At 48.3% G+C, this 14,256-nt stretch overlaps 2 protein-coding genes across 17 annotated transcripts in view; both read right to left on the reverse strand.

Annotated features, from left to right (window-relative positions):
* AAR2 (AAR2 splicing factor) overlaps positions 1-3,511 on the reverse strand; it is a 4,573-nt gene extending 1,062 nt beyond the window's left edge. The window contains exons 1-2 of the mRNA XM_055090884.1: positions 3,462-3,511; positions 7-774 (exon numbers count right to left, since the gene is read on the reverse strand). Coding sequence (XP_054946859.1) covers positions 7-722 — 716 coding nt within the window. The 5' untranslated portion in view covers positions 723-774; positions 3,462-3,511. The remainder of the gene's footprint in view (positions 1-6; positions 775-3,461) is intronic.
* A 5,284-nt stretch (positions 3,512-8,795) lies between these two features.
* The window catches only part of EPB41L1 (erythrocyte membrane protein band 4.1 like 1), a 186,558-nt gene continuing 181,097 nt past the window's right edge, over positions 8,796-14,256 (reverse strand). For 15 of the 16 annotated variants that reach the window (XM_055089817.1, XM_055089822.1, XM_055089819.1 and 12 more), the window contains one exon: positions 8,796-12,266. In XM_055089817.1, the coding sequence (XP_054945792.1) occupies positions 12,258-12,266 (9 nt within the window). In that variant the 3' untranslated portion in view covers positions 8,796-12,257. The remainder of the gene's footprint in view (positions 12,267-14,256) is intronic. The other variant, XR_003682781.2, reaches the window with a different exon arrangement.

Consider the following 14,256-nt stretch of genomic DNA (forward strand, 5'->3'; position numbering starts at 1 on the left):
CTGAGCACGGTCTCCAGAGCATAGCTCAGGTCCATGCTGTGCCTGGTTATCTCGGCCGGCGTGGCACCTGCCGGGAACATCTGTGTGGGCAGCTCGGAGAAGCGGATCTCTGTGCCAGCTCTGGGCTTCATCTCGGGCAGCCGGGCCAGGCCTTCCTGGTAGCTTTTGCACTCAGTGCCGCAGCGGGGTAGATTCTGCCCCACCCGGTCCTTGGTGTACTTCATGGAGAGCACAGGCAGCACCTCTGAGAAGGCACAGATCTGTCGACTCTCGGGCTGGAGCTTCTCCACTGTGGCCTCGCTGATGAAGTTGGTTAGTGAGATCCACTTCTTGAGTGTGGCATATGGGTAAGGTCCCAGGAACTGGTCCAGCTCCTGGAGGTTGGCCCTCATGGCCTCCACCACAGCCTGTGGGGCTGGGGACAGGTCTACCTCTTCCTGGACTGCATCCCAGCGCAGGACCTTCAGCCCCCGCTGCTGTAGGCTAAGGAAGAAGCCCATACGGGGGCCCACCTCCCTGGGATTGGTCTTGTCCACAGAACTGTAGTGGAGGAAGTGGATGCCCGGAGGGATCATCTTCACACCCCGGAACTTGGGCCCCACCTCCCAGGAGTTGTAGTCAATGCCAAACTCTGTCCCCTTGGGCATATTCAGGATGACGACAGTGGCCCCTTCAAAGAAGAGGTGCTTGGCAAGCTCAGGATCCATCTGCATGGCAGCCATGGGACCAGTGGTGAGTGACCAAAAAGAAAACTTTTCTAGTTTTCCAGAACAGCTGAAAAAGAAATATATCAGAGTTAATCAGAACCTGGGGAAGGATGCTTCATTTGCTGAGCATTCTCTGTGTGCTAGATATTGAACTAGACCCCTGACATAATTATCTCCCTTAATTTTCACCACAACCCCGCATTGTTTTACAGATGAAGAAAATAAGACTCAAAGAGAAGAGGGGTTTTGTGTTTTGGTTTAATGAGCAAGAACACTCACTTCACAGCTGGAAAGACATCAGTTAAAGAAAAGTGACATGTTCAAGGTCACAGAGGACCCAGTTAGAACCTGGGTACCCTGCCCTCCAAGGCCAGTGTTCTTTCCACTGTTCACTCAGGATCTACCCTCAGATCTCCTTCTCACAACAGAGGATGAAGGCAGAGAAAGCTTGGCTGGTCCATTCTAAACTATAACTCTGCCTAAACTGTCTTAAACTATAACTCTGTCTAAAACCTATTGCTGGAGAGTCCCCAGAAGAGTTGAGAAGCACCCATTCAGTTTCCTATAAGCCTCAGGGAAGGCCCAGAAATGGACCAAAGGTGGAAAGTGGGTGCTCAGCATCTAAAATTCACAAAAGGTTTGGGCAGTGAAGAGCTTTTCAACCACAACCACACCCGTCTTCTTCTCTTACTTATAAAAAACCTGAAGTCCAGGGAGTGAAACGACTTCCCAAAGGGTTCACAGTCAGTAACAGCTCTGGACTGCTCACCCAGAAGGGATCCAGGAGGCACAGCTGGCCTTGGATCCGAAGAGAAAGACCATAGAACATTTATTTTGTCTACCTCTGAACTACCCATGAGGACATACTGATAAAACTTCTGTAAGCAGACACACACTGCCTCTGTATTTCTAAGAATGGTTCCAACATGAACTAATTTAAACAGGACAATTACCTAACCCTCTAGTCCCAAGACACCTACCTATTCAATTCAACAAATAACCCCGGAATGCCTGCACTGTGTCAGGATCGCCAGGCACTAACAGAAACATTCACAGAGTAAGACAGTTACTGCCCTCTAGGCACTTCCAATCTAGCCAGACATACAAACAAGGCCCCAAAACTTCACAAACAGAAGGACCAGTTGCCTGTTTAATCCTTTTTACTCATTTTATTTAAACAAACAAAACAAAATAAAACCATGAGGAAAGGAAGAGCAACCCTTTTCCAAAAATGTTAAGGACATATTTTATTGTCTTAACCTAATACCCACCACAAGTGACGCTCACTCTAAATGAGCATTATTTTTCCAAACTGCAAGTCACAACCTGTTAATGGGTCAAGAGATCATTTTAGGGGATCTCAACCAGCATTAATTTTTTTAAATAAGAGGACAGAATTTTTAAAAATCAGAGTACATCATAAATATTAAAGCTAAGTACTGTTTTCTGAAGCTTTGTGTGTTTGTATGGACTCTTGGTCACAACATAAAATGTATTTGTTACTGTAGGTCACAATCAAAAAAGTCTGAAAGCCACTGCTCGGAATAATTTATATCATTTCCCTATTCCTAATCTTGAATTCAGAAGGTACCTAATAAATATTTGCTAGATGAACAGCTATCGCGTTTAGAATAACTGCTCATCAATTAGCCATCTTCCCTGGGGGCATCTGTATGCCCCTCCTTGATAATGCCATTCTTTTCCTTCTATTTCCACTAGACTGTAATTCTCCTCACTATATCTTCAGCAGCTGGCACATGGCCTGGCACAAAGAAGATGCCTTGGGAGGCAGAAAGTCACATCCACCCACTTCTCTCTACCACCTCCTTAATCTAAGCTACCATATCCCTCACCCAGAGAGTGATCGCCCCTTCAGTCCCTTCTCCATCCAATAGCCGGAGTGACCTTCTCAAAGCACTAATCTAAGCATGTCACCACCCATACTTAATATCCTCTGAGAGGCTTCTCATGTGGCTCTTGGCAAACTAAATTCCTACCATGACCCACAAGGAAGGCCTGCGTGGTCTGGTCCCTGGCAACTCCTCCAGCTTGTGTCATACCATGGTTCCCCCACACGCTCTCCGCAGCCAAACTGACCTCTTTCAGACCCTCAAACAGGAGGCTTCCCTGATAGAAAACTCTTCCCTCCCCTCTTTCTCAAATCATTTTTCTGATCTCTGCTCAATATTCATCTCCTCAGTAAAGCTTCTTTGACCGGGGCTAAGTCAGTTCTCCCGTAATTCGCTCTCACGGGCGCCTTGTACCTTTCCACGTCACTTATCACAGCTGCAATTTTGCAAATGTTAATTGAGGGCTGTCATCTCCAGGAGACGTGGGTCTTTTGTATCTCTAGCACACATTAGACACTTGGTAAACATTTGTTTAATAAAAGCATGATACCCATTTTGTAGATAAGAAACAAAGCCTCGGTTCGGAGAAAAGACCTTAGCCGAAGTTACAGAGAGTAGCTCAGAACCACGTCAGGCGGAGCCACGGCCTCCGGCCCGCAAGTTCTAAAGTTACAAAAAAAAGCAAGTTACCGCGGGTGCCCCAGGAAGTCCGGCGACGGTGTATCTGGTGACGATTTCTCAGGGAGCAAGGCCTGTAGACACAGGTGGGTCCCACCACCGGCCCACAGACTCCCCGTGGCCCTAGTGCAGGGCCCTCCGCGATCCCGAGCTGGGAAGAGGGGTGGCCGAACCACACAGACAAAGAAAGCAGAGGAGTTAAAAGAGGATAGGAGGCCGCACTCACCGACTTGCGTCTTGCCTCAGGTTCAGGCACCGCGGAAGCGCACCGGAAGTTCTCCCTACAACCACACCCGTCTTCTTCTCTTACTTATAAAAAACCTGAAGTCCAGGGAGTGAAACGACTTCCCAAAGGGTTCACAGTCAGTAACAGTTCTGGACTGCTCACCCAGAAGGGATCCAGGAGGCACAGCTGGCCTTGGATCCGAAGAGATAGACCATAGAACATTTATTTTGTCTACCTCTGAACTACCCATGAGGACACACTGATAAAACTTCTGTAAGCAGCCACACACTGCCTCTGTATTTCTAAGAATGGTTCCAACATGAACTAATTTAAACAGGACAATTACCTAACCCTCTAGTCCCAAGACACCTACCTATTCAATTCAACAAATAACCCCGGAATGCCTGCACTGTGTCAGGATCGCCAGGCACTAACAGAAACATTCACAGAGTAAGACAGTTACTGCCCTCTAGGCACTTCCAATCTAGCCAGACATACAAACAAGGCCCCAAAACTTCACAAACAGAAGGACCAGTTGCCTGTTTAATCCTTTTTACTCATTTTATTTAAACAAACAAAACAAAATAAAACCATGAGGAAAGGAAGAGCAACCCTTTTCCAAAAATGTTAAGGACATATTTTATTGTCTTAACCTAATACCCACCACAAGTGACGCTCACTCTAAATGAGCATTATTTTTCCAAACTGCAAGTCACAACCTGTTAATGGGTCAAGAGATCATTTTAGGGGATCTCAACCAGCATTAATTTTTTTAAATAAGAGGACAGAATTTTTAAAAATCAGAGTACATCATAAATATTAAAGCTAAGTACTGTTTTCTGAAGCTTTGTGTGTTTGTATGGACTCTTGGTCACAACATAAAATGTATTTGTTACTGTAGGTCACAATCAAAAAAGTCTGAAAGCCACTGCTCGGAATAATTTATATCATTTCCCTATTCCTAATCTTGAATTCAGAAGGTACCTAATAAATATTTGCTAGATGAACAGCTATCGCGTTTAGAATAACTGCTCATCAATTAGCCATCTTCCCTGGGGGCATCTGTATGCCCCTCCTTGATAATGCCATTCTTTTCCTTCTATTTCCACTAGACTGTAATTCTCCTCACTATATCTTCAGCAGCTGGCACATGGCCTGGCACAAAGAAGATGCCTTGGGAGGCAGAAAGTCACATCCACCCACTTCTCTCTACCACCTCCTTAATCTAAGCTACCATATCCCTCACCCAGAGAGTGATCGCCCCTTCAGTCCCTTCTCCATCCAATAGCCGGAGTGACCTTCTCAAAGCACTAATCTAAGCATGTCACCACCCATACTTAATATCCTCTGAGAGGCTTCTCATGTGGCTCTTGGCAAACTAAATTCCTACCATGACCCACAAGGAAGGCCTGCGTGGTCTGGTCCCTGGCAACTCCTCCAGCTTGTGTCATACCATGGTTCCCCCACACGCTCTCCGCAGCCAAACTGACCTCTTTCAGACCCTCAAACAGGAGGCTTCCCTGATAGAAAACTCTTCCCTCCCCTCTTTCTCAAATCATTTTTCTGATCTCTGCTCAATATTCATCTCCTCAGTAAAGCTTCTTTGACCGGGGCTAAGTCAGTTCTCCCGTAATTCGCTCTCACGGGCGCCTTGTACCTTTCCACGTCACTTATCACAGCTGCAATTTTGCAAATGTTAATTGAGGGCTGTCATCTCCAGGAGACGTGGGTCTTTTGTATCTCTAGCACACATTAGACACTTGGTAAACATTTGTTTAATAAAAGCATGATACCCATTTTGTAGATAAGAAACAAAGCCTCGGTTCGGAGAAAAGACCTTAGCCGAAGTTACAGAGAGTAGCTCAGAACCACGTCAGGCGGAGCCACGGCCTCCGGCCCGCAAGTTCTAAAGTTACAAAAAAAAGCAAGTTACCGCGGGTGCCCCAGGAAGTCCGGCGACGGTGTATCTGGTGACGATTTCTCAGGGAGCAAGGCCTGTAGACACAGGTGGGTCCCACCACCGGCCCACAGACTCCCCGTGGCCCTAGTGCAGGGCCCTCCGCGATCCCGAGCTGGGAAGAGGGGTGGCCGAACCACACAGACAAAGAAAGCAGAGGAGTTAAAAGAGGATAGGAGGCCGCACTCACCGACTTGCGTCTTGCCTCAGGTTCAGGCACCGCGGAAGCGCACCGGAAGTTCTCCCTCTCTGGCGGCGGACTGGAGCAATGGGAAAAGGGGCCGGGCGGATCTCTCGGTCGCGGGAGGAACGGTCCGTGTCTGCAGGTTCCGCCCCATCAAACATTGCCTTTTGCTACTTTTAGTTACTGGTTTTAGCTTCTGAACAGTGGATAATAACTTTCATCAAACGATGCATTTTATATCCCGCTCCAGAAACACGTCCACCAGCCATGGTTTTTCGGTCTCAATCAGTCATGGTTTCTGAGGCTGGGGTCAAGTTCATGGCTGCCCAGTAGCCACAGACAGAGGCTCAGTCGTGGTCCGGGTCACTCGATCTCTATCCGAGTGACAGTGTCACAGCTGGCCCGTTATCACCCGGTCCCAGCTTCCAACCATACTCAGCTGTAGAGGAGAGCTTCAGAAACCCAGCCCAGAGAGAACCAGTCTCACAGCAGTAGTCACCACATGGGTCCCTCTAGCTATAACCACCCAGTGTCCTCTGACAGTGCAGGCCTAGTACGATATCTCAGTCAGGCTGTAAACGCACCTTGAGGGAGGAAACCTGCCTGTCTTTTCTCCACTGTTTTCCTGGAACCTAGCACAAAGCCAGGCACAAAGGCCCAGCTCAATACATATATTATGCATTTAATTAATGACAGTAATTCTTTATTAATTAATGGCTTCTATTTTGGAGCCTAGCCCTGTGCTGGGTGGTTGTATCAGTCAGGGTTCAACCAAAGAGGCAGAGCCAACAGGAGGTATATAAGAGCTTTATTACAAGGAATTGGCTTACATGATTGTGAAGGCTGCCTAGGTAAGTCCAAAATCCATAGGGCAGGCCACTTGGTGTATGATTTCTAATCCTTGCACTAACCCTACTAAGCAGACTTAGCATTCCAATGTGCAGAAGAGAAAACTGAGGCTAAAAGAGGTTACACAGCCAGAGTGGCCGGGCTAGGAGGAAAACCAAGGTCTGACTGGTGACTGCCTGTTCTTGTCCCTATGCTGCTCTTTAGCTTGCCTGTCACACTTCCTCAGTGACAGCTGGCCATGCCAATCTGCCTCAGTCAAAATTCATCTCTTAGTGGGTTACAGACTAGACCAGGCCCTGCAGTCATGGTTGATCACAGTGAGCTGCTGCTGGATTAGCCAGAGATGGCCTCCATCATTCACAGTCATGCGTGTCAATCTGTCTGTCATGTCAGTTCCATTTCCTGCATGAAGAAGCTCATCTCCCTCCCCACCCCTCCCCATTTCCAGCCTTAGGTGCTGAGCTCCTTAGTCTGTTTTCAGAGCTCCCTATTCTAGCAGGACTCACCATCTTCTGAGACTTCAGGGCGCTGAACTATGGGCACAGGAGCTGTAGATGGTAGCTCAGGAATCCCAGCTGGTGGGTTGCATGTCCACCATTCAGATCAGGTTTCTCAACCTTGGTACTACTGAGATTCCGGGCTGGATAATTGTTTGTGGTAGGGCTGATGTCCTGTGTGTTTTAAGATGTTTAGCAGCATCCTTGGTCTCTACCCACTGTATGCTAGTAGCACCTCTCAGTTGTGACAACCAAAAATATCTCCAAACATCGCTAAATGTTCCTTGAGGGACAAAGTCACACACATGCGCACACACACACAAGTTAAGAGTCACTGATCTAAATGAATCAGCCAGGTTATTCCTAAGCAGCTTGGAGGCTGACTCTGTATTTATGGGAGACAGAGACACAGATCCAGGGTGGTTGGGAACCCAATGTTTGCAAACCTTGTCCTATTCCAGGACCCCAGGTGTGACAGATAATGAAAGGAAACCTACAGGGAAAATTCAGGGAAGGATTCACAAAACTCCTGGAAGCAATTGCCTCTGACAATGGACAGGAGTCTGGAGAAAGTTGAAGAATGGCTTTTCACTGCATAGCATTTGGTAGCATTTAATGAATTACCTTTAGAAAAGACAGTATTTAGTGTTTGAAGTTATAGGGGAATGCTCAGGACTTAAGTTTTTAAAAGTATTTAGAATGGGGGACTTTCCTGGCGGTCCAGTGGTTAGAACTCCGGGCTTCCCCCGCAGGGGGCCCAGGTTCAATCCCTGGCTGGGGAGCTAAGATCCCGCATGCCTTGCGTCACAGCCTCCCCACCAAAAAAGTGTTTAGAACAGCATGTACGAGGTGACTTCAACTCTGATAAAATACATATACATGAGAAAAGACTGGAAGAAAATGGACCAGAGTTAGCAGTGGTTCTTGCTTGTGAGATTTGGGGTAGTAAAGAAAGGTGGTTTGGGGTGAGTTGTCTGGTAGAATGAAAGCAAAGCGCTGGTACACGCACCTCAGGTAGCCCAATAGACACATTTAGGTTTCACATGGATTATGGTTTTTAAATTTTAATATTCTTGCATTTACTTTTATGAAGACCTCCTTCCTTTGCCAAGTGATGCTAGTTTTTCATTTGCGGAAGTAATATAGTTTCCTTTTTAAATAATTTTTTTTTTTTTTTTTTTTTTTTTACAGAGAGTCAATTGAAAGAAAAATGATGTCAACGTCGGGACGGGTAGCATGTATGGGGATATGGCAACATTTGCTGTATACGTTATCCACTCGGCTCCCATGAAGGAGGATGTAGGAAAAGACCCCAATGGCGGTGCTCTTCTTTCAAGTGTGTCTCCACACACCAAGCCCCTCTGTGTCCTGGGTCCGCATGCCTACTCTTCCTGCTGCCTAGAATGCTCTCACCCAAGTTCTTCACCTTACTCGATCTTTCTCTTCATTCAGCTCAAAAATCATGTCCTCAGGGAGGCCATAACTGGCCACCTTATTTAAAGTGGTCTCCTTCAGGGACGATCCCCTTCCCTGATGTATCTCCTTCCTGGTGCTGATCACTCTGGAATCATCTTTGAGTGCTCGCCTGTTTTGTTATCAGTTTCCTCCACTAGCCTGTGAGCTCCTGGAGGTCAGGGGCTTTGTCTTATTTGTTGTTGTACGTGTAAAGCCAAAGCCAAGACCTGGACCACATTGGGATCTGCAAATATTTGAATGAAAGTGTTGTAGGTTGAATGAAAGTGTCCCAGTTGGGATCTCTCCACCCAGTTTTAGCCCTCCCCACAATGCCCACTTGTCCTGGTAGCCTAGGTCAGAGACAGAGAGATGCCAAGGCAGTTTGTGGTTCAGCATCAAACACATTTATTTCACTTTTATTGAGTATACAAGAACAGAGAGCACACGCATACAGCACGGAGCACTGAGGTGGGGGAGCGCGAGGACAAGAGAGGAGAGAAGGGTGCGAGTAAAAAGGACCAGGACAGCATCGCAGTTGGTTGGGAAGGTGCTTTTGGAAAAAAAAAAAAAAAAAAAGGTATATATTTAGAGTGATGTTGTTCATGCAATTTCAGGCCAGTCTTGGAATGTGCTTGCAGGATTCAAACACTGAAACAGGTCTTGGCACTTCCTATACCCTCAAATGGAAAAGATCCCAAGAAAGCAAAAGAAGGGAAAACAAAGATCTGTAGGCTGGCAGAGTGGCAAAAGGGCATGGAGAGCCTCTGCTTTATCCTCTTCGTTTTGCACGTGAGGAAACTGAGGCCCCGAAGCGGGAATGGGACTAGCTCAGTGGCACGTGGTGAGTTAGGGGTTGAGCCAGGACAGCCACCCAGAACTCCTGACTGCCCTCCAGGACTTTTTCCACCATGCTACATGGTCTCCTGGGTGGAGAGGTGGCACAGAAAGGATGCGAAATGTAAAAAGGAAAAGTAGGTTGAAGACAGACAAGACAAACATCTATATTCCCTATGAAGAGGAGGATGGGGAGGAAACAGTGCCCTAGATTTCAGCTTTGCAGCTCCCCTCCTCCCTGCTGGCACTGCCTGCCTCTCGGCGGAAGGTCAGAACATCTGTGGGATGGAGAGCTCCACAAACCCTGGCTGGCCCACAAGCTAAGCCTGGTCACATCTTCCCTGCCCTAAAGCCACACACTTAGGGTCTGTAGGCAGGCACAGAACCCAGAACAAATATTCTCTCTCTGAGGTATGTCCAGTGCGCTCGGGACACCTGGTTCCTGAAAAGACAGGGATGCCTGAGCCCAATCCCAGGTGGCCCGGAGAGGGTGGAGCCACACCAGCTCTTGGCCCAGAAACACTGGGGGCTCTCAGGCTGAGAAGGACAGGAAGGAGGTTCTGTGGCTTCTCTCCCAGGACTGTAAAAGGAACCGGGTGCATTCAAAGTGTGCCTTCGCTCTCAGGGGGAGTTGGAGTGGGCCACCAGCCTGCCCCAGAGGGGATGTGGCTGACTGTGCCACCTGAGCCCCAGGTGCAGGGCTCTCTCTGCCCTCTCTCCATCCCATTTTTGCCCATAGAGGCAAACACTGTTCTGGTTTCTTGTCCTGCCTCAGCTCAGCACCAGTTAAGCAGCTAAGCATATGTGTCACCGGGGTAACTAATAAGCAATCCAAGCCCCTCTCTGGGACATCCCTAGGCAATGTCTGATAATTGGAGAGAATTTGGAAATGTTCTCAGAGGGGTTAGAGATGTAAGGCTGGCTCAGGGGTCTTCCCAGGTCCCTCTGGGCACCCCCCCCACGCTTTCTCCTTGAGCCTAATGATAGTGCCTGGCACAGGTAAGTACTCAATAAATATTTGTTGAGTGAATTTATCGCCTGCTTTAGAAGCAGGATGGGGGAAATGAAATGGGACTGAGAAATTAAAGGGCAGTGGGGAAAAACTCCCAAGGAAGGGGCCTCATTAAGCTCAGGGAAGCAGCTTGTGTCAGGAAAGCCTGGGAAAGCCCACGTGTGCCAGAGGGCAATGCCAAGCTTTTGATGGGGGTCTTCTCCAAGGGCTTCTGTGGTCTCAAGGCCATTTTTGGGACTCCGAGGGCACAGGCTCAGAGTCGGCTCAGACGCCGACTGAAGGCGAGGTCTCTAAAGCCGGGGTCTTATACGTAGATCCTCCTCAGCTTACTCTGGGGCAGGCGAAGCCTTTGGGAGTGCGGTTTTGACCTATCAGGGCCTGCCCTGTGTTCAGTCTCTACCATGGCTGCTTTGGCCCAGGAAGCAGAGAATGATTCGGACAGAATACAGGAGTGGTAAAGGAAAAGACTGGGCTGGGGATGTTCGGACAGCCAGGTGGAAGCCACCATCTTCCGCGGCAGCTGGGTACGTCACCTCCCTCGGGATGGGAGTTAGCTGTCACAATGCGTCCAGGAAAAGGCAAGACGTGGCAAAACAAAGAGAGATTGAGAAAGGAGGCAAGCCTCCTAGGGAGGCGGGGGGCGCTGAGCCGGGAGACCTGTGCAGCAGATCCTAACTCTGGACCCCACGCCTGAGCACAGACCAGCCCCCAGTTGCTACTGCCCAGGGGGAGAAGGCATCTTGAACCACACCCGTGTTGCTTCCTTCTTGCCAAAATCCCTGCCTCTCCATCTGGGGATCCCGCCCCTCCCCACCAATCAATGAATTACAAACACCACACACTGTTATTTCTACACTGAACCGTCGGCTCCTACTGTGAGCGACCCACAGCCAGAGTCCGGGTCTCCTTGGCAGGGTCGGTTCGGTGAGATCTAGGAACCTTGGGATACGTCAATCACAGTCAGATAATTATCATTTTAAAGTGTCAGCTTCATACTTACCAGCACTGTTTATTTTAATATTTGTTTCCTGTTATATGTAATATACATAACTTAAAAGCACATCCATACAAATCTACGAGCTGCACCTTCATATTGAGAACCCATAACATACAATGTCTACTTCACCTCCTGTGGCTTGGTTTCGCATTCTTGCTTTGCTTTGCTTTTTCTCGCTTCCAATGAGAGTCATCTGCAGTGGCCCTCAGCAGGACCAGGACACAGAAGGTGAGGCGGGGGTGGGGTGGGGGACAGGGAGGAGGGAACCCAGACGGAAAATGACTGACAAGATGTGTGACAGTCGACGGGGAGGGGAGGCGGAAGAAAGGAAGGTGGATTTTGCAGCCCAGTGTCAAGACCCAAAAAATAAGAATCTAGTGTTCCTCCTCCTTTCCGAGCAGGGAATTTTCTCTCTTTCTTGGAAAACGTTTGACGGGGCGTGTCTTGCTGCTGCAGCTTCTCTTGCTTGGCTGCAAAAGTGTTTTCCTTTGCATTTGAGTGGGCAACAGACGCAGGAGAAGAAGAAATGGAATGCTCGTCCACTGAATGGAACGTGTAGAACCCGGGTCGCATTGTACTTCTACAATCAGCGTGGTCTGGCTTGCCTTGGTTGTTCCGCGGGGCTTCAAGAGGGGGGTGGGACAGGCGCGGCGGGGGGGCGGGGGGGGCGGAGCAAGGGATTATTGTTGTTATAATTTTTTTTCCTGAACAATCCCACCAATTCTTCAATTTGTCTGCAAAGGAAACGTAGGCGTTCAGATGTTGGCCGTTGCTGTTGGCCGAATGCTCGGCCAGCCCCGGCAGCAGTGCAAGGACGTGATGTTTCCTGTATATATATCTATATCTATATATATCTATATATATATGCTTTTCCTTTCCCAGTCTCTTGTCAGGGACAGTACGTCGCAGCTGGGACGTCGGTGTTGAGTTGGAGAATCCAGAATGAAGGCCCCTTCTTTACGGTTCTCTGGCTTGGGTTGGACCAGAAACGCCAGCATCTCTTCACAGAGGTCAGGATTCCTGAAGCCAGAGGCGTTGCGGGGAGGAGATGCAAAGGAAGGAGGAGGACAAGAAGAGTTAGTAACTTTTGTCACTCATCTTTAAATACATGGCAAGAGGTTGTTTTCCCTGTCTTTACCGTGTGCCCTTTATTATGACTCAGGAAGATAGAATGACTTGTCCAAGGCCACACAGCTTGTAAGAAAGTGGCCACTGAGAACTGAAGCCACCTCTGTCTGACTCTCTGACTCCAAAGGCCATGCATGTTTGCTGGGTTGTTTCCAGGCAGGTGGTATCTTTTACTTTGGCTGGAAAATTTGTCCAGGTTTCCTTGAACTTCACTGAAAGCTAAGATTATACTTGTTTCATTTTGTCTTCCTATCTGCTCTCAGTTCTAAGAAATGTTTAGTCGTGATTGCTGATCTTTTTTTGTCTTTCCCTTCTGTTTGCTACTGCCTGCTGTGTCCTGGGGGTTAAACCCCAGAGAGGAGTGTTTAAGTATACAAACTGGAGTCTGGATTCCAAGTCAGGTCTGACTCCAAAACTCAGTGGTTAAGGGGCATGGGCTCTGAAATCAGACAATCCTAGCTTCAAATCCCATTCCACGGTGTCTACTAGCTCTGTCATCTTGGGCAAGTTTCCTAACCTCTTTAGACCTTAGTTGCTCCCTCTGTAAAATGGGTCCCACCTCACGAAGTTGTAGTGAGGATTCAAGACAAGGCTCAGCATATAGTAAGTGCTGAGTAAATACTGGCTGTTCGTATTACTATTATTGTTAACCACATACTATTTGATCTCACTGAGGGCAAGGGCTGTGTTTTACTTATTGTTGTCTTTCCAGGGCCCAACACCATGACTGACACACAGCAACTACCCCAAACCATTTAACAAGTGGCATATTGCCCCTGTCCTTTGCCACTTACACATGGTCAGGTGCTAACGGAGTTGTAGAAATTTGATCCTTCTCAGCTCATGTGACAAATGGGAAAACTGAGGCCCAGAGGGTTCAATGACTAGCAAGTTGGTGGCAGAAACAAGACGAGAACCCTAGGCTCCTGCTTTGGAATAGGTCATCCCCACCCCCATTTAATTAAAAATTTGAGGGCTTCCCTGGTGGCGCAGTGGTTGAGAATCTGCCTTCTAATGCAGGGGACACGGGCTCGAGCCCTGGTCTGGGAGGATCCCACATGCCGCGGAGCAACGAGGCCCGTGAGCCACAACTACTGAGCCTGCGCGTCTGGAGCCTGTGCTCCGCAACAAGAGAGGCCGTGATAGTGAGAGGCCCGCGCGCCACGATGAAGAGTGGCCCCCGCTTGCCACAACTACAGAAAGCCCTCGCACAGAAACGAAGACCCAACACAGCAAAAATAAAATAAAATAAATTAATAAACTCCTACCCCCAACATCTAAAAAAAAAAAATTGAAAGTAAGAAAGCTCTGGGAAGCTGGCTGGATGCTGCCCTCTTGCTGGCAATGTTTGGGAGACAGGTCTTGCCTGAAGGAGATGGGCCAGTGAACAAAGATGGAGCAGAAGCCACACATCTGGCCTGTGAGTTGCAGGGAGAGAAGAGAAGACTGTAAGATGGGCGTGATTTCACACTCACAGCAAGAACTTCAAGGAGGAAGAACTTCATAAAGAAATCTACTGGAGCAGGGACAGGTGTTCCTGGAGGATTCAGGGAGGGGAGAGAAGATGAAGACTGGCAAGATGGATGCCCACGTGGAGACAGGGCCGCATGCACCAGGCTGGTGATAGAAGTTTAGGGTCTGACTTGCTCAAGGCTCTCATCAACCCCTCAACATGACAAAACTATTGGGACAAGGAAGCAGTTTCACATCGCCGAGCACCTTCTGTATGTGAGATACCACCTGGTACATCATTGCTATGGACTGAATGTTTATGTCCCCCCGAAATTCACATGTTGAAGCCCTAACCCTCAAGGTGATGGTATATGGAAACGGGGCCTTTAGAAGGCACTCATAGATAGGATGAGTGCCCTTATAAAAAGAG

The sequence above is a fragment of the Physeter macrocephalus genome, chromosome 14, assembly GCF_002837175.3.
Source record: "Physeter macrocephalus isolate SW-GA chromosome 14, ASM283717v5, whole genome shotgun sequence".
NCBI lineage: Eukaryota > Metazoa > Chordata > Mammalia > Artiodactyla > Physeteridae > Physeter > Physeter macrocephalus.